This window comes from Pecten maximus, chromosome 8 (assembly GCF_902652985.1).
Source record: "Pecten maximus chromosome 8, xPecMax1.1, whole genome shotgun sequence".
Lineage (NCBI taxonomy): Eukaryota > Metazoa > Mollusca > Bivalvia > Pectinida > Pectinidae > Pecten > Pecten maximus.
In genome coordinates this window covers 23813454-23839363 of record NC_047022.1, presented here as the reverse complement: position 1 = coordinate 23839363, position 25910 = coordinate 23813454, and the positions used below count along the sequence as shown (strand labels likewise).

The 25910-nt window shown below is 33.3% G+C and overlaps 1 protein-coding gene across 5 annotated transcripts in view; it reads right to left on the bottom strand.

Moving 5' to 3' along the window:
* Positions 1-25910, bottom strand: part of LOC117332860 (zinc transporter ZIP12-like) — an 86458-nt gene that overhangs the window by 21903 nt on the left and 38645 nt on the right. For 4 of the 5 annotated variants that reach the window (XM_033891912.1, XM_033891916.1, XM_033891913.1 and 1 more), the window contains 2 exons: positions 1860-1900; positions 896-1071 (listed from right to left, as the gene is read on the bottom strand). In XM_033891912.1, the coding sequence (XP_033747803.1) occupies positions 896-1071; positions 1860-1878 (195 nt within the window). In that variant the 5' untranslated portion in view covers positions 1879-1900. Of the gene's footprint in view, positions 1-895; positions 1072-1859; positions 1901-13951; positions 14138-25910 lie in introns of those variants that run through there. The other variant, XM_033891914.1, reaches the window with a different exon arrangement.

Below are 25910 nucleotides of genomic sequence, written 5' to 3'. Positions count from 1 at the left end.
GGTAAATATTTGATAAACATATATGTTTTACTTCAATATATCAGTCGTCAATCCCCCAGGTCTTCGTTGAATTATGAAACAAACATTCAGGCATTTTGTGCGTTTCTATTCAACTAATCTTTTCTGTCCCCATATGCAACATATTCATACTTCATCAGAGGCCAGCAAAACTATCAAACCATTGTGTAGACTCATTTACGTTATAGAAAGGCATTATCTTAGTAAAAAATGAAATTACATACGCTACGTGGTGATAAATTTATGTCATCCAGGTTTCACAAAGCAATCTCATGAATTTGATCAGTTAATCAACTTTTGAATGACACGCAGATACAACATTCCTTTAAGAAAATTTATGATTTACTTTTGATTTTCCATAATTTGTCAAATCAAATGTTTTGGAAAATAAAACCATTGTTTCTGCAATCATTAAAATCCTTATTTATCAGTTTTCGGTTTGATCAATTTTTGTCAATAAGCAGTGTCCATTATGTTTCCATGGTAACTGTTGGTGAAACATATGATGTCTCAAATAATAGAAACAAACAAATTACAGCCTTTGACCAAGTTTGGACAAGGTCTTTTTCACTTGTTGACTAGCTATGGAAGGCTTGTTTCACTTAGTACTGGCTAGTACTGTAATGCATCCGTGACCTTTGACCTTTGACCGTTGACCAATTTTTAATCGTATAATGGGAAAAGTAGTTAATTTTTTTTCCACCCAACTTGTGGGAGAACGTGTAGAAAAATGCGCTTTGTTAAGGTGAACGTCGTCGAGAGTAATGACAAAATGTATTGTTCTTAATTTGAGAACCAGGGAAGTATTATCATCAAATTCCTATACGCAGTATATGTATATGTAATTTCAAAACTCAGAGATGAATATTTAACTTACCTCTGGTATGAGGTGAAGAAGAGCATCTGCAGCTAATGTCCCGACCGCCAGTCCCATGAATATCGACAGGATCACGTGATATGCATGTTGATGTCTCCTAACACATGGTAGCACGAACGCTCCACCAATGGAGCATAGACAGCACAGTATATTGGCAAGAGTGCCATATCCGTAAACTAAATGTAAAAAAGAATAAAATGGCATTCATCAAATATGCTCATCAATGCATTTCCCAAACCACATACAATTGTATATTTTAACTGCATACCTTTGTTTTTAAATTGTTATGACGTTGTTGTTTTTATATTCTTTCCGATTAAAAAATCGATAATTTTGTTATGATTTTGTTCTGATTGGTTTAGTGTTTTGTTGTTGTTTTTATGCTTTTTGCTTTTATTTTTGAAGAGCTGTCTTCTTGTCAATCATAATGATATGATCTTTACAAAATAAACGAAGAAATGAAAACATACAAAAGAACTCACATGCTTAAATTGAATACAACGAATGATTCGAAATGTTTATTATTTTGTGTGCGAGTGTATGCGTGTGTGCGCGTTTTCATGTGTTTTACGTGTTTACAGTATCCTTCTGTATTCTAGATCTGTGCATATGGACTTTAAGTTCTTTAAGATTTTTAGTTCATTGAAAATCCATTGTAATGTTAAAAAATTTTAAAATGTTTTATTCATTTATCGCTTGTTTTACATTTCTGATATAAACAGTAGACAACCAAATGATTTCTAGTCATTCAGGCACATCTCCGTACATAGAAACACGGTGAAGTCAAACCATCGGATAAGTCGAATGGTTTGCTTGGTCCGCCTTCGACTTATTGCATTATACAACTCCAAATGCATTCGTTTATATTTTGTAATATGACGCACAAAAGACAAAGTAATTGTTTTGATGTGAATGCATAAGTAATGCGACGTATATATTCTAAAGAAAAAGTATATATACTTACTTTCAGCATCAGTCGGCATTGTCACTAGTCAAATTTGAAATCTGTAGAATGAAAAAGTAACGGTAATTACCGAAAATCTGCTACATTATATAAGGTCATTAATTTCTTATCGAGTACACCTTAGCACAAGGCCAGTGCAGTGATAACACATTTAAAACAGTTTCAAAAAACGAAATAATTAACGAACCATTAAGAAATAACGAAGATGATCCATGCTCTAATTGGATAAGCATAGTTAATAATTTATTCTTCGAAATGCAATTCGAGAAAAAAACAACTACCATCAGACACTTAGATGAATTGGTGCATCACAATACAAGGTTATAGCCATTTGCTGACACTTGACAATAGACTGGCTCTCCAAAAGAATTATACGATACAATACTAGTACAATGCTAACACTATCTTAAATATTCTAAATATATGTTAACCAAAATACATCTATGCTAAAAAATGTTAATTAATTAAATTTGATTATAAAAAAGATAAAACATACCCTGCGGAAATATTTTTAACATTTGACATTTAATGGACCAAACAACTCAACATGTGACTTTGTATCCAATTTATTTGTTGTGTTATTATCATCCTTATGCAATAGATTACACCTGACAAATTAACAGTTATTATGCAAGAATGTACACGTCTGCGACAGATGACACGTTTTTTCTCTACTTAATGTTTCTATATAGGATAAAACACCTGTGCGATCTATATAGGATTTAAGCCTACAAACATTTCCTTTACATGATATATATTATCAAATGCGAATAAATACGAATAAATACTCATATCTTATTGAAATGTATGCATTCAATGGACTCCAGGTGGGATTCTGGTCAATAGTGTTAACCAGAGTTAAAATATGCCCTTAAGTATATATAAATATATCTATATTTTGAATTTAATTAACCTTTTTTTTTTTTTTTTTTTTTTAAATGTTTAGATTTTTTTTCGGTTAATAAAAACAATGTTTTACTTGATTTTTTCGGTTAATAAAAATAAGAAAAAGTTGTTTTTTTTCTTAACAGTCAACGATGTGTTATTTATACAAAGCTTTACATCAATGCAAACTTAGTCAAACCTCGTTATCGCAAAGTCAGGGGTGATGAAAAAACTTCGATATATCCCAAGTATAGGAAGTAATAGCGCATATAACAATATTCAATGTCAGAACTGAACTTAAACTTCGAGTTAAGAAGTGTTTCTGAGTTATCAGAGTTCGAAATAACAGAGTGTGTCTGTATCACAATTCAGTCAAATAAGGATTATCAGTATGGATTATTAGGGCATACCAGTGGATATCCAGCTTGAATGGGCATTACTAAAAGATAGATATAACGTAAGGAATATAAAACTGCACCATATTTAAGGACTATTCAGTGATACTAAGGGCCGAAATTGTAAACATTCAGAAGGAAGGAAGACCGATTATACTCAGGATCATTGGTCTTAAAAACAGATGATGGCGTTCACTATCAAAACACATATTCAATCAAGGGTCACTGGGATATTGCGATAATTGTTTAGGACTTTAGATCAGAGTCAATGAAATGAAAATCACTTCAATCTTCTTTGAGTAAAACATATGGACAATTATCAATTTTTGATATATTCTTAGAAAGCTTGCAGAGAAAAACAGAATCCGTCCATGTCATGCCATTTTTTTTGCAATGCCTGAACATGATTATCAATGTTTTAATTTCTATTTTATCCTATATACCTTTATCAAAACATATACCAGTAAAGGAAAAAAGGACAAACATGTATAGATTAGGTTACGTCCACATATAAGCAATACGCATATATATACATTAATCACGTTGACACAATTTCTTTCATCTAAATGTTTATCAAATGTCAATGTATTTTTTCGGATACATTAAAAAAAATTCTTCTAAAACTAAATAGATATTTGATAATATAACGCAGCTGTGAGACGCGGACAGGTTCATCAAGTGTAACTGATATGAAGTATATAAAAGATAATAAACTACGGTTTGATATGTACAAAACCCTTCTATGTACTAACCCTAACCCTTTGATGTCATCAATGCAATCGATCATGCTTGTCATTTCATGAAAAATAAGGCCGGATAAAATTGACCATTTACAACAGATAATGATGCAATCAAATGGTTAAATAAATGTTATTTTCATATACATGTAGTTAACTTTTTGAATAAATGTGTATTCATCTTGCTACATAAACATGGTTAATGCACTGACCGCGACTATATACGTTGTATAAATAGCGTTTATACATATTATGTAATATTATATTTATCATTTCAATTCAAAGAGATGTATGAAGAACATATTCAAATGAAATAAAAGGATACATTGTTCCAGTTAGCAATGAAAGCTATTGAGTAAACATGTTAAAGCTATAATTGATGACTGCTGTGGATAAGCGTGTGTTTGTCAACATCAAACCTGACACAATCGCTTAACAAGCGTTTCAGTGCAGAAGTCAATTGACATGGGATGATAAGGGTTCTGAAATGCATTGCCAGCTTTGTAAGAGTTATCAATCATACAATCATATCTGTTATATCCGTTAAAAATAACAGAGAACTTATTGTAAAGTTGTTAAATTGCGTGGGGCAAATGATTCGCGGTTCTTCCTGTCCTAACTAGTTACCAGCTCTTAAATTTCGCGCAACACCGGTTTGTACATATTCTGCACTATTTACAAACATTTGTATGAATTTATAGATATACGCTTAATTTTTTACGTTTAAATTTTTAAAACTTAGTGCAGTTGTTAATTTTTTCAATGCAAAATTTTATTCACAGACAAGGTTATAGCCATTTGCTGACACTTGACAATAGACTGGCTCTCCAAAAGAATTATACGATACAATACTAGTACAATGCTAACACTATCTTAAATATTCTAAATATATGTTAACCAAAATACATCTATGTTAAAAAATGTTAATTAATTAAATTTGATTATAAAAAAGATAAAACATACCCTGCGGAAATATTTTTAACATTTGACATTTAATGGACCAAACAACTCAACATGTGACTTTGTATCCAATTTATTTGTTGTGTTATTATCATCCTTATGCAATAGATTACACCTGACAAATCAACAGTTATTATGCAAGAATGTACACGTCTGCGACAGATGACACGTTTTTTCTCTACTTAATGTTTCTATATAGGATAAAACACCTGTGCGATCTATATAGGATTTAAGCCTACAAACATTTCCTTTACATGATATATATTATCAAATGCGAATAAATACGAATAAATACTCATATCTTATTGAAATGTATGCAATCAATGGACTCCAGGTGGGATTCTGGTCAATAGTGTTAACCAGAGTTAAAATATGCCCTTAAGTATATATAAATATATCTATATTTTGAATTATTTAACCTTTTTTTTTTTTTTTTTTTTTAAATGTTTAGATTTTTTTCGGTTAATAAAAATAATACAATGTTTTACTTGATTTTTTCGGTTAATAAAAATAAAAAAAGTTTTTTTTTTTTTTTCTTAACAGTCAACGATGTGTTATTTATACAAAGCTTTACATCAATGCAAACTTAGTCAAACCTCGTTATCGCAAAGTCAGGGGTGATGAAAAAACTTCGATATATCCCAAGTATACGAAGTAATAGCGCATATAACAATATTCAATGTCAGAACTGAACTTTATCTCCGAGTTAAGAAGTGTTTCTGAGTTATCAGAGTTCGAAATAACAGAGTGTGTCTGTATCACAATTCAGTCAAATAAGGATTATCAGTATGGATTGTTAGGGCATACCAGTGGATATCCAGCTTGAATGGGCATTACTAAAAGATAGATATAACGTAAGGAATATAAAACTGCACCATATTTAAGGACTATTCAGTGATACTAAGGGCCGAAATTGTAAACATTCAGACGGAAGGAAGACCGATTATACTTAGGATCATTGGTCTTAAAAACAAATGATGTCGTTCACTATCAAAACACAGATTCAATCAAGGGTCACTGGGATATTGCGATAATTGTTTAGGACTTTAGATCAGAGTCAATGAAATGAAAATCACTTCAATCTTCTTTGAGTAAAACATATGGACAATTATCAATTTTTGATATATTCTTAGAAGGCTTGCAGAGAAAAACAGAATCCGTCCATGTCATGCCATTTTTTTTTGCAATGCCTGAACATGATTATCAATGTTTTAATTTCTATTTTATCCTATATACCTGTATCAAAACATATACCAGTAAAGGAAAAAAGGACAAACATGTATAGACTATGTTACGTCCACATATAAGCAATACGCATATATATACATTAATCACGTTGACACATTTTCTTTTATCTAAATGTTTATCAAATGTCAATGTATTTTTTCGGATACATTAAAAAAAATTCTTCTAAAACTAAATAGATATTTGATAATATAACGCGGCTGTGAGACGCGGACAGGTTCATCAAGTGTAACTGATATGAAGTATATAAAAGATAATAAACTACGGTTTGATATGTACAAAACCCTTCTATGTACTAACCCTAACCCTTTGATGTCATCAATGCAATCGATCATGCTTGTCATTTCATAAAAAATAAGGCCGGATAAAATTGACCATTTACAACAGATAATGATGCAATCAAATGGATAAATAAATGTTATTTTCATATACATGTAGTTAACTTTTTGAATAAATGTGTATTCATCTTGCTACATAAACATGGTTAATGCACTGACCGCGACTATATACGTTGTATAAATAGCGTTTTATACATATTATGTAATATTATATTTATCATTTCAATTCAAAGAGATGTATGAAGAACATATTCAAATGAAATAAAAGGATACATTGTTCCAGTTAGCAATGAAAGCTATTGAGTAAACATGTTAAAGCTATAATTGATGACTGCTGTGGATAAGCGTGTGTTTGTCAACATCAAACCTGACACAATCGCTTAACAAGCGTTTCAGTGCAGAAGTCAATTGACATGGGATGATAAGGGTTCTGAAATGCATTGCCAGCTTTGTAAGAGTTATCAATGATACAATCATATCTGTTATATCCGTTAAAAATAACAGAGAACTTATTGTAAAGTTGTTAAATTGCGTGGGGCAAATGATTCGCGGTTCTTCCTGTCAGAACTAGTTACCAGCTCTTAAATTTCACGCAACACCGACTTGTACCTATTCTGCACTATTTACAAACATTTGTATGAATTAATAGATATACGCTTAATTTTTTACGTTTAAATTTTTAAAACTTAGTGCAGTTGTTAATTTTTTTCAATGCAAAATCTTATTCACAGACAGTGGTTTTGGATCTGACGCGCTCATTCGTTTTCGATTACCCACAAGATATATCTAGCGTTTAAAATGTTGATATCATTAATCACTGCCTACATCGATCTTAATTGTGAGCACACGTGACCTGTAAAATAAGTTATTATTTTCCTCATCTAGACAATATACATGGGTGATTTTGTTTTGGAATATATTAGGTATCAACAATCCATTCAATAATAGATAAATGTACAGTATAGCAATTAAAAAAACAATTACTTGTAATACAAAAACTTGAATATTATAAATAAATGTCATGTCTTAGCATAAAAGTGATGGCAGAAAATACCTTTGAACTAAAGTGCAAAAAAGTTCTCCGGCAAAATGCTGCAACAGCTTTTGTTAAGATGGCGTCTAAACCGATATATCTGTATTCCTAGTACAATTTGTATGTACTACTCCGGTATATAAACATTTAGATATGCAACAATGCAATTAATATAAGAAATTTCCTTGTCGATATGTATTATAATGAAAACATAAAAACAATAAGAAACGTTATTAGGGCGGCGGTCTGTCTGTCACCAGAAATACACTACATTTACCGGAGTGTCTATGGGAGTAATCACAGATGTTTGCGGCTCAGACAGAAAAAAAACCTAACAACTGAAACGTGTTTTAGCGCAGTAATATCACCGTAATGTTCCTTCACGAATGTGACAAAAACAGGTCTGTTCATCGGATCATTAATTTGCAAATGACAAGTCTGACGAAGAAACGTGCATAACACCTAATCACCTTATTTTAGGCGATGTTTCGTTATGCTAGAGGAACAAATGACAATAACTTAAAGTATTGCAAAATAAAAATAATAGAGTTCATAGGAATTGAGTAATAGGTAAACTGTAACAGTTTGTCCTTCTAGGACTCCTCAGTAATACTAAATGATAAAAATTACAAACGAAATCCAAAAGTGCACGTAAAAAACAGAAATGACTCTAAAATGTCTGACGTGGTACTTTTATTTCAGTCTTATCGGTGACTGTTATAGACAGAGCTCATACATGTAAAAACTTATTTCGTAAACAATAAATGAAAACATGGGAAGACTTAATCAGTAACACTCTCCGCAGTCGTGTAAATACTCCTGTACTTACTCATGGCCCTAGGTAAAAGTTTCTTCATGGTCCTAGGTTATACTTTCTTCATTAACCTAGGTTATAGTTTCCCCATTACCCTTGGTTAAAGTTTTCTCATTGTCCTAGGTTAAAGTTTTCTCATTGACCTAGGTTATAGTTTCCTCATTGTCCTAGGTTATAATTCTCCTCATTGCCCTTGGCTATAGTTTCCTCATGGCCCTAGGTTATAGTTTACTCATTGCCCTTGGCTATAGTTTCCTCATGGCCCTAGGTTATAGTTTACTCATTGCCTTAGATTATAGTTTCCTCATTGTCCTAGGTTATAATTCTCCTCATTGCCCTTGGCTATAGTTTCCTCATTGCCCTAGGTTATAGTTTCCTCATTGCCCTAGGTTATAGTTTCCTCATTGACCTAGGTTATAGTTTCCTCATTGTCCTAGGTTATAGTTTCCTCATTACCCTAGGTTATAGTTTCCTCATTGCCCTAGGTTAAAGTTTCCTCATTGCCCTAGGTTATAGTTTCCTCATTGCCCTAGGTTATAGTTTCCTCATTGCCCTATGTTATAGTTTCCTCATTTCCCTAGGTTATAGTTTCCTCATTACCCTAGGTTATAGTTTCCTCATGGTCCTAGGTTATAGTTTCCTCATTATCCTAGATTATAGTTTCCTCATTGCCCTAGGTTATAGTTTCCTCATTACCCTAGGTTATAGTTTCCTCATTGCCCTAGGTTATAATTTCCTCATTGTCCTAGGTTATAGTTTCCTCATTATCCTAGATTATAGTTTCCTCATTATCCTAGATTATAGTTTCTGCATTGCCCTAGGTTATAGTTTCCTCATTGTCCTAGGCTATAGTTTCCTCATTGCCCTAGGTTATAGTTTCCTCATTGTCCTAGGTTATAGTTTCCTCATTACCCTAGGTTATAGTTTCCTCATTACCCTAGGTTATAGTTCTCCTCATTACCCTAGGTAAAAATTTCCTCATTGCCCTTGGTTATAGTTTCGTCATTGCCCTAGGTTATAGTTCTCCTCATTACCCTAGGTTAAAGTTTCCTCATTGCCCTAGGTTATAGTTTCCTCATTGTCCTAGGTTATAATTCTCCTCATTGCCCTAGGTTATAGTTTCCTCATTGCCCTATGTTATAGTTTCCTCATTTCCCTAGGTTATAGTTTCCTCATTATCCTAGATTATAGTTTCCTCATTGCCCTATGTTATAGTTTCCTCATTGCCCTAGGTTATAGTTTTCCTCATTGCCCTAGGTTATAGTTTCCTCATTGCCCTAGGTTATAGTTTCCTCATTGCCCTATGTTATAGTTTCCTCTTTGTCCTAGGTTATAGTTTCCTCATTACCCTAGGTTATAATTCTCCTCATTGCCCTAGGTTATAGTTTCCTCATTACCCTAGGTTATAATTCTCCTCATTGTCCTAGGCTATAGTTTCCTCATTACCCTAGGTTATAATTCTCCTCATTGCCCTAGGTTATAGTTTCCTCATTGGGCTAGGTTATAGTTTCCTCATTGCCCTAGGTTATAGTTTCCTCATTGCCCTAGGTTATAGTTTCCTCATTGTCCTAGGTTATAGTTTTCCTCATTGCCCTAGGTTATAGTTTCCTCATTGTCCTAGGTTATAGTTCTCCTCATTGCCCTAGGTTATAGTTTCCTCATTGTCCTAGGTTATAGTTTCCTCATTGCCCTAGGCTATAGTTTCCTCATTGTCCTAGGTTATAGTTTCCTCATTGCCCTAGGTTATAGTTCTCCTCATTGCCCTAGGTTATAGTTTCCTTATTGCCCTAGGTTATAATTCTCCTCATTACCCTAGGTTATAGTTTCCTCATTGCCCTATGTTATAGTTTCCTCATTGCCCTAGATTATAGTTTCCTCATTACCCTAGGTTATAGTTTCCTCATTGTCCTAGGTTATAGTTTCCTCATTGTCCTAGGTTATAGTTTTCCCCATTGCGCTAGGTTATAGTTTCCTCATTGTCCTAGGTTATAGTTCTCCTCATTGCCCTAGGTTATAGTTTCCTCATTACCCTAGGTTATAGTTTCCTCATTACCCTAGGTTAAAATTTCCTCATTGTCCTAGGTTATAGTTCTCATCATTGCCCTAGGTGATAGTTTCTGCATTGTCCTAGGTTAAAGTTTCCTCATTGTCCTAGGTTATAGTTTTCCTCATTGCCCTAGGTTATAGTTCTCATCATTGCCCTAGGTTATAGTTTCCTCATTGCCCTAGGTTATAGTTCTCATCATTGCCCTAGGTTATAGTTTCCTCATTACCTAGGTTATAGTTTCCTCATTGCCCTAGGTTATAGTTTCCTCATTGCCCTAGGTTATAGTTTCCTCATTGCCCTAGGTTATAGTTTCCTCATTACCCTAGGTTATAGTTCTCCTCATTGCCCTAGGTTATAGTTCTCATCATTGCCCTAGGTGATAGTTTCTGCATTGTCCTAGGTTATAGTTCTCCTCATTACCCTATGTTATAGTTCTCCTCATTGCCCTAGGTTATATTTTCCTCATTGCCCTAGGTTATAGTTTCCTCATTGCCCTAGGTTATAGTTTCCTCATTGTCCTAGGTTATAATTTTCCTCATTGCCCTAGGTTATAGTTTCCTCATTACCCTAGGTTATAGTTCTCCTCATTGCCCTAGGTTATAGTTTCCTCATTACCCTAGGTTATAGTTTCCTCATTGCCCTAGGTTATAGTTCTCCTCATTACCCTAGATTATAGTTCTCCTCATTGTCCTAGGTTATAGTTTCCTCATTGCCCTAGGTTATAGTTTTCCTCATTGCCCTAGGTAATCGTTTCCTCATTGTCCTAGGTTATAATTCTCCTCATTGCCCTAGGTTATACTTTCCTCATTACCCTAGGTTATAGTTCTCATCATTGCCCTAGGTTAAAGTGTCCTCATTACCCTAGGTTATAATTTCCTCATTACCCTAGGTTATAGTTTCCTCATTACCCTAGGTAATAGTTTCCTCATTACCCTAGGTTATAGTTCTCCTCATTGCCCTATGTTATAGTTTCCTCATTGCCCTAAGTTATAGTTTCCTCATTGCCCTAGGTTATAGTTTCCTCATTGCCCTAGGTTATAGTTTCCTCATTGCCCTATGTTATAGTTTCCTCATTGCCCTATGTTATAGTTTCCTCATTGCCCTAAGTTATAGTTTCCTCATTGCCCTAGGTTATAGTTCTCCTCATTATCCTAGATTATAGTTTCCTCATTGCCTTAGGTTATAGTTTCCTCATGGTCCTATGTTATAGTTTCCTCATTGTCCTAGGTTATATTTTCCTCATTACACTAGGTTATATTTTCTTCATTGTCCTAGGTTATAGTTTCCTCATTGTCCTAGGTTACATTTTCTTCATTGTCCTAGGTTATAGTTTCTGCATTGCCCTAGGTTATATTTTCTTCATTGCCCTATGCTATAGTTTCCTCATTGTCCTAGGTTATAGTTTCCTCATTGCCCTAGGTAATAGTTTCCTCATTACCATAGGTTATAGTTTCCTCATTACCATAGGTTATAGTTTCCTCATTGCCCTAAGTTATAGTTTCCTCATTGCCCTAGGTAATAGTTTCCTCATTACCCTAGGTTATATTTTCTTCATTGTCCTAGGTTATAGTTTCCTCATTGTCCTAGGTTATATTTTCTTCATTGTCCTAGGTTATAGTTTCCTCATGGCCCTAGGTTATAGTTTCCTCTTTGTCCTAGGTGATAGTTTCCTCATTGCCCTAGGTTATATTTTCTTCATTGTCCTAGGTTATAGTTTTCTCTTTGCCCTAGGTTATAGTTTCCTCATTGACCTAGGTTATAGTTTCCTCATGGCCCTAGGTTATAGTTTCCTCATTGCCCTAGGTTATAGTTTCCTCATTGCCCTATGTTATAGTTTCCTCATTACCCTAGGTTATAGTTTCCTCATTGCCCTGGGTAATAGTTTCCTCATTGTCCTAGGTTATAGTTTTCTCTTTGTCCTAGGTTATAGTTTCCTCATTACCCTAGGTTATAGTTTCCTCATGGCCCTAGGTTATAGTTTCCTCATTGCCCTAGGTTATAGTTTCCTCATTACCCTAGGTTATAGTGTTCCTCATTGCCCTAGGTTATAGTTTCCTCATTGTCCTAGATTATAGTTTTCTCATTACCCTAGGTTATAGTTTCCTCATTACCCTAGGTTATAGTTCTCCTCATTGCCCTAGGTTATAGTTTCCTCATTGCCCTTGGTTATAGTTTCCTCATTGCCCTAGGTTATAGTTTCCTCATTGTCCTAGATGATAGTTTTCTCATTACCCTAGGTTATAGTTTCCTCATTACCCTAGGTTATAGTTCTCCTCATTGCCCTTGGTTATAGTTTCCTCATTGCCCTAGGTTATAATTTCCTCATTGCCCAAGGTTATAGTTTCTGCATTGTCCTTTGTTATAGTAAACATCATTTTAGATACCTAGAACTGTTTCACCTCTATTCTGTTTGATTGATCACAAATCATTTTCAATTACGAATTTGTTTTAAATAAGTCTGCACAGTATTTTAGTGATTCATAAGTGTCTTTATTCATTGCCATTGTTAAATGAAATTATTAAAACATATAAGTTGTTTAATTTGTCATGATGTCTTATTCAGTTTGTACATAAATTATTTCACGAATTTTATCAATTTGAAATAATTTAATTTTGCTTGTAACAAGCATTTTCATTGTCTCAAAAAATTATGTTATCATCTCGTAACATAAAAGAAATAAAAGGAACTACTTTCAGTTATACCGGAAGTAGCGGAGTAATCGTTGTTCACGGGATTTTGTATTTATCGATGTGTTTTTAAATATCTGGAGCAAAATAAACATGTTAAACTTAATGAAAATGTTTCTTATCGTTGTTATTAAATTATAAGGGTTAACTGTAATATTTTTTTTACGTTATTGAGCAATAACACAAAAAACTGGGGTGTACTCTTTTCATAAACCGCTTCGCGGTTTATTCAGAGTACACCCCAGTTTTTTGTGTTATTGCTCAATAACGTAAATTTTTTTTACAGTTAACCCTTAATTAATAATTGAGCTAATTCAGATGTTTGTTCTGCTACAGAGACAATCTTGTGACGTCATCTGTTTACGACGTAACGTTGTTAAACATGCGCATGTTGAGAATATATTTGCATATAACGAGTAATGGTATATCCATCATGTTCATATTGATAAAAATGACCGCTTATTAAGAAATATAAAAAAAGCTCTGAGATTAAAATGAATGTTAATATGAAATCTTGATAAACTGTTCCAATGTGACAAGGTTGTTTCTATAAATATTTAAAGTGTTGAAGTGGAGAGGCGGCGCTTTTCGTCGTAACCAGGTTGAACGTTTATGCAATGCGATGCACGTATTTTTGCTGAGCTAGATCTGGTTGGTCCGTTAGCGACCATTTTCATTAATGTAGCCTCAACAGGTCACACACACCTTTAGTTAATTTTACTTGGTGTTTCGCATACAAATGTAAGATGTTCTAAGACACATAATTGATACACTTATTTCAGAATGTCGAATCAATATGCAATTTGAAACTAATATACGAGGTGCAGCGATTATATTTTTTACCCAACTTTTTGCGAACGAGGATGTAACTCTGCATTAGGGGTAAGTATGCGTATGTACATGTATTATAATGAAGTCACACAAAATAACATCACAGTTTTCTTACTTACATTATCTTTGTTATTTACGGTGATCCAGTATATTTTATCCAAGAAAATTTGAGGTTTCTTGTATATAATCAAAGATTCAGGAAAGTACTATACAGTATCCGTGTATTAAATTCAATGATATGATGCCATCATATCCCCAAACGAACACATGAAGGCGGTATATCGCATTGGCACATTTGATACAATCTGACACACGGCTGCACGGTCGAGAGATATTTTACCTGTGGATACACAACCACACAGAGCTTGGGAAGTAGAGATGTTTATGATATAAATAAGTTTACCTGTTGTGACACATAACATAACAGTGGTAGTAAGAGGTCATAGTTGAAAACAGATCTCATCTATCTTAGTATTACATGAGGCACATGTTTTATTGTGATGTCGTCCAGGTAAATATTCTGATAAAATCACGAGACATGGTCTGTGCAATAACATAAATCATGCACTAGTGTCAACAGTCTTGAAAAATTATCAAAATTCGAAATAAGATATATATCAGATGTGCAGAAAAACCATCGTTAAAAGAAAAAAAACTGAAAATTATTTTAATCATTCTTTTTTATAATCCTATAAGTTAAAATCTACTTTATTTTTTTCGCCTGTCTAATTTAAGAACAATGAAAATTATGTTTAACTTTTTTTCCATATCTCTCACCATGATTCTATTTCATGAAAATAAATCTATTACACAAATTAATAGATAACTGGTCTTTTCTACCACGTAATAAGGTTTTTTCTACCACTTTATAAGGTCTTTCCTACCACGTAATAAAGTCTTTTCTATCACTTTATAAGGTCTTTTCTACCAAGTAATAAGGTATTTTCTACCACGTAATAAGGTCTTTTCTACCACGTAATAAGGTCTTTTCTACCACGAAATAAAGTCTTTTCTATCACTTTATAAGGTCTTTTCTACCACATAATAAAGTATTTCCTACCCTACCACGTAGTAGTATTTTCTACCACGTAATAAGGTCTTTTCTACCACGTAATAAGGTATTTTCTACCACGTAATAAGGTCTTTTCTATCACTTTATAAGTTCTTTTCTACCACATAATAAAGTCTTTCCTACCCTACCACGTAGTAGTATTTTCTACCACGTAATAAGGTATTTTCTACCACGTAATAAGGTATTTTCTACCACGTAATAAGGTATTTTCTACCACGTAATAAGGTCTTTTCTACCACGTAATAAGGTATTTTCTACCACGTAATAAGGTCTTTATACCACGTAATAAGGTATTTTCTACCACGTAATAAGGTCTTTATACCACGTAATAAGGTATTTTCTACCACGTAATAAGGTCTTTATACCACGTAATAAGGTATTTTCTACCACGTAATAGTATTTTCTACCACGTAATAAGGTCTTTTCTACCACGTAATAAGGTCTTTATACCACGTAATAAGGTCTTTCTACCAAGTAAGTAATAAGGTACGCGGATTCATACAGTTTGCAAACAAAACTTCTTTCATACCCCGATGAAACTAAAAAAAAATGACATCAATGCTTAAATATTTCATCATGAAGTATTATACATAATTAATTTTTGAAAATGATTTTCTAATTTAAAACATGTTTCATGTACAATTTTACTGGTTTTAAATGGGATTCTTTTTCTCAAATCAATACGCAACGTCAATTATCGTATTGTGACGTCACATTTTTCGCACCATTCTCGGAATTTCTTTCATAGAAGAACGAAAAGAATTTTTCGACCAATCAGATTTGAGTATTTACCATGAAAACAAAGAAAAATTAATTATTGAAACATGACGTCCCACGAATGTCTCCATAGAGTAACATTTACTGTTTTATATAAATATATTTATATATATATACATCTCTTTATATAGTATATAATATATTATATCAATAATATCGTATCATAAAAATGACTTATGTCTTACACAGAATCTTAAAGGCTGTCATCTCTGAAATTGATTAAATTCGTTCAATAATGTAATCTAAGGGCTAATGCGCTTGTTTAACAAACCCAATATGACATATCAAGGCATTACAGACCATATATTTCTATATCATGTGAAGTTAACCTGCGTCACGTTATAAAGTGTGACGAAAACCGGGCAACAATAATCAATCTCGCCGCTCCTCATTCAATTTTACTGCTCCTCATTCCGGAAGTACAGTATCATCTATGTGGTCAAAAGTTGTTCAACTACAATGTACGTATATCTACATCCAATAAATGGTATATCATAATCATGCGCCATACGTTACAACAACATGAAAACAGTTTATTCGATCTTTTGAAACTTACAAAATGTGTAAAATTTATTAGCATTCATTGGATAATAAACTATATATATATCAAAATCAATGTAAGTCAAACTGATATAGGTAGATATCCTGAATGTATCTAAGAAATAGTCGAATAGACAGCAAAGCACAGAGTGGTCATCAAAAGACCAGTACTTTGAACCCAAAAATGAGATAAAAATATATATGTCACTCGCGTTGTTACCTCTGACAGGAATATATCCCCTTTAAGCACTAACGGCTTTTGCGACTGTGCGTTTCCCAATCTTTTAAAGTTAGTGATAAACTAGCGATACAAAAACATAAAATGTACATAAGACATGTAGAGAAAATTCTCTGGATGAAAACCAAGTCAACCGGGATTAGAAAAAAATCCCTACATTTATTTACATTTGCTCCGCATTTCCCCATTGACACAATGCTAAGAGGCAGTTGCCACCATACGCCTATAACACCCAGTGCCTCAGGCTAAAACACCCAGTGGGTCATGTGACATTAAAAAAGTCAGGATTTTTTTTGTTGGTTCAGTTTTTTTCAAAGTTGACGGAAAAGGTAAGACAATGTCAAACGGGTTTCCATGCCATTTGCCCACCATACATCTTGCTGCCATATGGACAATAACAACACCAAAACCACTGTTCATTGCTTAAATATAACGTCATAATCTATATTGGAATAAAAAGCAATAGTTATCCTTTGTAATCTGGCTTCATACTGCTTCGACAACGAGAAAGAGCCAATAAACAAAAAGAAAGCAATGCATTTTAGATAATGAATATGTTTGATCCGATTATCAAAAAACAAAAACAAAAAATCAAACTAAATAAAAGTGAAAGTCAGAACAGATTTACACAGAAATAAGCTAAAGCAAAACTAGAAGAATAGGACAAGATAATATGGACGTTTACCTCTATTTAGAAACCTTGCCATTCACGATCAAAGCAAAGGAAATGTCACGCATTCCCGATATTTGCCATTACGTACTGATTGGCATTTAAACTCCATAATAACAAAATGTGGTTACGATTTAACGTACTGGTAATATACAGCTATTTATAGATTATGTATTTATATATTCACTGTGCTTACCATTCTTGATTATTACTGGACACTACTTGCAATAAATGTATTATGTTCTGGAGAGAATAGATATTAGCTGGGAATACAATCCAAATATACAGACAATAAGATTTATTGAAATAAAAGTTCACAATGAAATCATTATAGCGAACAAAGCTGTTATGGACATTCTTCATAAATTTCCGGTCGGTTAGAGGGCCAGCCAAGTAACCCCCAGGTGAAGATCTGAGGGGTGTAGTTAGACACTCCCTACCAGTGTCGGTTTGTGTTTCTCGAGAAGCAGAGAAAGGACCAGTCTTTCGTGGTTGTGGCTTTCGACAAGAGGCTTTACCCTTATTACACTTGACAGCATACGACCGGCCGCCTCTATATGCTGTTCAGTGAGGTAGTCACCAACTACTACAAGAACACCCCGCCTCAAAATGGTTGTTCAACGGGCGATAAACCCAGCAAACAAACAACATAAATCTGTGCCTTCAATAAACAATCAACACCATAGCTAGTGAACAGTTCAATAGATTATCAAAGCGTGTGAAGTGTAAACACTGTCGTTGAGGAAGCGTGAATGGAGCCTTTAAATCGTCTTATTATATTAAGAAAAGCCTATAATGCCGAGTTATATGAACAAATTAGAGATGTTATAATTACATTTTTTCACAGATCCTTCATACTTGCTTACTAAAAATAGTACAGTGTATATAACTACAATGTATTGGAAAAAACAAAAACAAACAACAACAAAAAAACAAGTAAACAAACGATTAAGTTTAAAAGTATTTTACTGGAAAAAAAAACAATTTAATAAAAGGCCAAGATTTTACTATTTTGTAGCAAAAAGAGTATACATACGCTGCAACTGTTTACTTAGTTTACTCACAATAATGAATAGCTAATATACCATAAGCTGCAGGGATAGGCGGTGACGGCACTGTGACCTACTTTTTTTTATCATGTGCGATAAATTAATACATTAAAGTGGACTCATGTTAAAATCAATATATTATTAAGACAAAGAGTTACAGATAAAATCAGAAAACAAAACTCAACGTTGTTATTATCTTTTCATCATTCGATTGATCATTATTTGAAATTAAAAACAAACAGACAAATAGTTGGCTACAGACCATATACACATATCTTAATGACGTCACTGTGTGGTTGCGCCTGCGGGTCTAGACGTCAGTTAGAGGTGTTTGTGTGTATGTGCATATACTATGACCCATATGTGACGCATCTGTGGTCAGTTATGGTCAGTTGCGGTTTGACCACAACAAAACATTACTATTCAATTATGTCCTTGGAACGTACATTTTAATAGCATCAAAAGGTATGTGATTTAGACAATATACTGTATAGTTTGTAATATTCGTGGCGGATTTAATTTAGCTATATTCGTGGTAACTACATATAGCGCATAAAATACCCCGCGAACATTTCTATATACAAACAAATATATACAGAAATGATAACTGCGAAATGTCAACTAGGCGTGGGTACTCGATTTCAATTCCTGCGTTATAGGTCCGACTGAGAAAACCTTGTAATGTTAGCTCCATCTAGTATGCAGTTTGGAATAAGAACTACGATGATAGATATAACATTAGAGTATAACTCGTATTAATGTAGTAATATTACCATGATAATGATAATGAATGTATAATGCGTGGGGGCAAATATTGATTCGATATTAAGTCAAAACTAAACAAGAGTATCGCGGACAGGACCCATGAACACCCGTTCCATACTAAAAAGAACTGCACTATTGCATCAAAGAAAGGACAAATATGGAAATGAAACAATTCTCCATTAGAAACACCAATGACAAAAAGTACAATGACATTTCACAGCAAGCTCATCATGTTAAGAGTAAAAGAAATTGGATGAAAAATGTAGGAAAGGCTCTTCAGACTAAATCAGAAATACTGAAAAAATGGAAATAATGTTGCAAATAGTTAAATCAAAATTCTGCACAGGAAAACATCACTATATATCATGATTATTAAGCATACTCTACTTAATTTCAAAGAGATAGAAAAACACTGAACATGAAGATTTCCTAATAATATTTAAATACTGAAGTAAGCAAAGGTCAATCAAATCCAAATGTTGCTAAGGATATCACTAATATGAATTTTGAGCCGGTCAGTATTTAAAGTGATTTCTTATTGTTTAGAATTAGAGAGTGATTTCAAATATACATTTGTATGACTAGTACATATCATATACAATATGACAAATGAAAAAGGACGCGTTTGCCGACTGGCTACATGCTAACACATGGAAGCCCTTTAACACTAAAGAAGAATATATCAGGGATCGCGCAACAGTTAATCCTGTTTTATAGAAGTGCATTAAAAGGCGTTCAATTTATCAAAACATAGACACGATGTGAAACAGGAAGAAAAAAAAGACGAACATGAATGATTGAATCTTTTCGTGTCAATATCCATTTTTATAGATTCATGTTGATCTGAAAAATTGCCAAACAACGTAAAATGGAAGCATGGTAATCTCATCTATAAACATGACAAAACACATCCCAATCCTTCCTAAACCAATCACTTTATGTCTGTGTCATTCCCCTCTTTCAGCCTCTGTAGCACAAATTTAAAGAAGCTTATGCTAATCAGGGCATATTAGGTAGAATGAGAACTTCATTACATCGCTTATTGCAAACGCGACAAGACCAACATATTTATTCAGATACACATCAACATTCAAACAATAGAGCAAAAACCTTATAGTTATATTACTCTTAATTTGACATTAATAACATAAATCATCAGATGTCCTTTCCCACAAAACAAGAAATGATTATAATTTGATAGTCTGATTACTTTGCAATTATGATTTCAAAACACATTACAAGAAAATATGAACTAGAATTGCATAGATCCCTAAAAAGAAACGCTTGTTGAGCGGATTAAGTTTATCAAGGTGTATTTTTTTTTTTTTTTGCAGAAGATGCAATCACTTATTCAATTAAATTGCAAAATACCCAAACTAGAATTGATCGAATTGCTAATAGGGACCAACCAATTAATTGTTTTTCCATAGACTTTAGTGTTAACGTTTAGGAGTATATCATTAAAATTCTTGAATTCAATATGGCAATTATGGTTTATAACAAAAGCTTAGGGTCTCATATAACACGTTATCAAACAAAAAAGTTGGGTGCTTCAGCTCAAATTTTGTCCAGGGTAGCCATTGTGAAAATGGGTGAATTTCGCAGTAAGAATTCTCAGAAATCTGAAATGTTTACCTGTTAATTATTATCACCTGAACTTTTGGGGAAAGATTCAATCGGACTTACAAAATTTACATCAACATTTCTTATGGATAGTTACCTATCAGGCTACATATCTATTTTGTTACTTCATGACATACTGGCCAATCAGTGGCTGCCAGACATTTTATCCCAGGCTCAACTTTCTACACACAGGGGATGTTTCAAAAGTATTTTTTTTTTCAATTGGTTGGTTGTTACCTAATAAAACATCCCTGAATGTCTTCCAAATTTGAATTTCATTAATATTACTTCACTTAAGGAAACTCTTTAACTTACGAATTTCAATAGGCATGCATGGCAGAATTAAAGAAATGTTCCTTAACAAAGATGTTTTCTCTCTAATTCTGTAATACATTCTTCTGATTTTTTTTAAACTTAAGGGAATCCTTCAGTTAAGGAATGCTGAGGAAACCGGGGCTTGAGAAGTTAAATAAATACATTGTACGTGAACAATTTTAAAATCTGTTTCCCAAAGAGCAGGTTATACGATTTGATAAAGCGTCTCCATAATTGGTATTGTAGCGTTACCCATGGTTATATATATTTACTGCTTTACAACCTTAAAACTTACCGGTAGTTGTTTAAACGGACTGAAACAGTCGGTAGGACAGGTAATATGATCTCCTTAGACTCAGTGTTATCACACAGCTTTATCTACACCATACCGGTAAACCCGGATGTATAAAATCATTAAAAGTTATATGGAAATATTGTCCAATGTGGACACTGGATCTCAACTGTCTGAAGAGTAATTATTCTTTCTAAACATCTTACATTTACGTTCATATATTTCAGCGTTGATCATGTTTCGTCAAGGAAGCATTGTATTTGAATACCACTGTGCCAATTGTTGTTGTGCCGCTAAAATATGAATACATTGACAGTATGTACCTTGTTTTTAGGTTTTAATATATAACCAGGATACATATTATCGCTTCATCTTTTAGCAAAAAAAGATAATGATATGAAATCATCGGGGTATATATCGCATCGTAGAAAGGATGTGTTTAACATATCAAATCCGACTAATGTCGCTGTCAGCTATAACGTTGTCCCTCCACTCTGTTTAGTATTTAAATAATACGCGAACAGAACATAAAGCAAGAAAGAAAGAAAAAACAGAACAACAGAAGAGCAACACAATATGTATATATCAAGTATATATCATATGCCATATGTCGGATTGTGGAGTAAGGTAATTTCGTGCTTCGTTATGTATTCTAAATATAAACAAAATTATGTTTAGAAGTACATAGCTATTCGTTTTAGATGGGCATGAAAATAGCTCAATTACATTACCCCTGATCACATTTACTGTTTTCAAAGTGTTTTTTTTCCAAAAGACACACAGGATATCAAAAATTATCAATAGTAGGGACAGAATTGAATCAAACTGCATTATACAGTTAATTTTTCTTCTTGGACTCGACAATGACACTTTGGCTGTAAAGTGTTGATGCCTAGTGTGCGGCGAATGTTAACTCGATAGAAAAGTCAAATCGTTACTGAATGCCATGAAACGGCGTCCGTTGTTTTCGTGGTTGCTATAGAACCACGAACATAAATACAATGAATAACGGTGTATGCATTGCTGGAATATAATTGTCGACTGGAATAATCACGAAAGATTGTGCCCAAGGAATAATTTTAAAACCACGAGAGAAAGTATACAGGAATATTTGGAATTATATTGTAGTTTGAGATTTAATTTTTTTTTTAAGTTTAATTTCAAATGTATCAATCACATATATATATTCACGTTTGTCAATGGTTTTTTGTTGTTGATAGATTGCCAACGAATTAATTCCCTGTTACAACTTAAAAACAATCTGGAATGTCTATCTAGCATCACATGTGACTGGTATAAAAATCGCCTACATCAATCGTCAATCGGTTTTACATCCGGGTTGGCAACTTTTCAATTCATACATTTTCTTTGCCTGACCGCTATCATTGGTTAGTTCAGTTGCTAGGGGAGCACGTCGGCTTTGCTGGAATGTTTAAAATCGAAAACAGCTTAATTATTTTAAAAAACCGATTTATATGCTGCGTATCATTAAAAATACGTTTGGGATCAAAGGGAAATCTACAAAAGTCTACAAAAGATTTAAGTGAAGAACGCTTTATAAGAGTTTGAAGCATATCTGGTGATGGTCCTTTTAATATGCATTCCACTAAACAACATAAACAGCAAAATACCAATAACACGTTGTCGTTGAACAGATAGTGGTCCTCCTATTAACTACGAGACTATTTAGGTACAATCCCTATAAGCAAGTTTTACATTCCAGCTTATGAAACTGTTGAATTATGGGTCTCCCAATCCAGATTTTGACATTAGTTTATCTCTATTTCGAGTTTTTCGGTCGCCTCCTCTTCTTAACTCTTATTGCCCAAAGCACCACTGACATCCTAGCAGGACGAAGCAACTGTATGGTGCAGTTCATTTTTGGCTTTAATGTATAGTACTCTTGATTTGGATTGACACGTCCTGATAGCTTATGTACAATCCCTCAAGACATACATTGTACGTTATTGTCGAGATCAGTATGTCTTATATTGAGGTCACGGGCACCCTTGTCTAGTCTTAGGCGTGCGTTCGATAAATAAAATAATAAAACCATTCTGCTGGTATAACTATCCATAATTGTGAAGTGTTTGATGGATAATAAACATATTTATCTTATTCATGAAAACCTTCCTAAGTAAAACTACAACAATCTTCATCATTAAAAAAATGTATTAATTACTTAGACGTACTCCTGTTGATGTAGTAATTAATAACTACATTTTGAAAATAGTAATTGTGGTATATGTTTCCTACACTCTGTAGTCTGTGGTGCTCCACTAACGTTGATTTGAAGAAATGTGTCAAATGCTTAGAATCCTCGCCTAACAAATATCTACCAAGTGACCCTTTTTGCCCTGTAACACTGCTGTCTCTACCATATGTCTCTTCACGTGTAAAGTTACTTAGTATACTTCAGACATCGTCATTATAAGGTACACGGAAAAGTTCGACACAACTTACTCACAAGGATATATGATCGAGCGTTTAACTATTTAACAATAACATTCACGATTTCATTTTACATCTGTATTTACAGTTGTTTGTACAAGTTAACAGTCCGATGAATGACCAAACTAATCATGCAGAAATATGGTTTAATAACTACTATTTGATGGTAAATATAAGTATAATAAAACGAACCAATGACCATTGCTTAAACGTCTACATGGTTCAATTTTATAAAGTAATGAACCATGTATTTGATATGTTAACAGATATACATACAGAAATGCAAGGTACATGTAACTTCACTGGGGTAATAATTATAGAAACGTGTTACCTTGTGTTCCGGTACAAAAACGATATTTATTGCATTTTTGTCAGTGAAATATAGAAATTCATCAAACTGATAAAAATTTTTACTGCATCGATGACCAATGAAAATATAAGAGTTTGCAGTGAAAATATAAGTTTCTCGTTTTTGACCAATCAGAGCGAACCTTTGTATTCACCTCATTGATACTTGCCGATTTTTCCAATCGAAGCGAAGATAGAAAAAATGGTTATTTTGCTGTATTTCTGAAATATTCAGACTAGTTTTTGACAAAATACTCACTTGGCGTTAGCTATTTATGCACATATTCTCAGATAACAGCAGCAAACGCTTAAATTGCATTGATAAGTCCTTTCAAAATGGCGCCGTCAATTTGACGTGAGTAATGTCACAAAGATATGACGTCATGAATTATGTTTCTGAGTCCCGCACTTTTTGACACTTTTCTTCTTGTTATGTTTTTAATTTTGTTTTAAAGAATATTAAATGCAATAAAAAGAAATTGAATGGTTTCCCGCTTAATATAACTCATATGGCAGAATATTTCGATACTTTTCACTCGTGCTTCGCACTCGTGAAAATATCGATATTCTGTCATACCCGCGAAATAAATGTTATATTAAGCAGGAAACCATATCATAATTGTAGATTAGTGTGTGCGAGCATAGAAATCTATCTATAAAAAGGACAACAAATCTGCAATTGCTGATACGATATGAATACCTGGATCGCAATGCATTTACATACATTGATACTTTGTAAGAATCAAATAAACTTTTATCTCCTCCTCCTATTGCAAGCATTTAAAATTGTCCTCCGTTCTCGAGATCTACTTTTTATACGAAACCTCTATCATTATAATATGACTGTTACTGGGATGTAAAACTGAATCACAAATTGAATGAATTATCTCAAGTAACAGTAAAAACTTAAAGTAAACAATGTTTGTCATTATGACATGATAGTTATGTCCCTTTTAATAATATTTCCATTTCAAAACTCCTATATATACAAATTATCTCATTCTACATGTATATTATATACATATATGCTATAATAATCATGTCATGGAACTTTTATATTATTGCTATCGTAACATTATTTTGCCAGGACGTTAATTGCTGTTAAAATGACGCTGAAATTGAAGGTGAATCTGTATAATTACCAAAGAATAAAACATACCAAGGGATATGTAACGGGGCGAAAAATCAAGACACTTCAATTATATTTGTATAGATGATGTAAAACTTCCAAATAGCAAAATCCCACCGAACGTTTCCACCACCGCTTATTGTGACTTCCTGCAGCTGGTACATTTAGAAAAGTATGTCGGTCAAAAGAAGTTTGAAAGTTATACTGTCAATAATTAACATTTCCATTATACATATATGTATTAAATCTATTATTTATATTCTGATAATAAAGGTTATCCCTTCCAGATTGGTCCTGTTGACACTGTTTGTGTTCATGTCCTATATGTGTATATTAATTGCTTTAGTTCTTGTATTTCTATGTACATACCGTGGGAAGTTATGTACATGATCGCTAGATACACGTGTCCCACACATTGATGTGCACTCTTCATACACACGTTTCAAGGAAAATAATGAAAAAAAATGAAGACATATTTGTTTGTTACGTAATTGAAAATTATAGCATTGAAATCAGTCTTTGCAAATATTGACATTCAAACCACAAAATGCAAAACCTTTCTTAAATATACACAACTTCTTTTTTCCCTGTGAAAACAATTCTATAGTTACGAACAATTCTATAGTTAATAATCAGCATTTTTTATTAACAAAGAATATGCAAACAGTTCTCAAAGCGACACTGGTTGAGAACATATACAGCTATTTCAATATGCAACAGCATATTCTTATGTTGATAACATTACGGGGGAGCGCTCCTCTGCTGCTACTTGTACACAATTGTTTGCAATGCTGGGAATGTCCTCAATT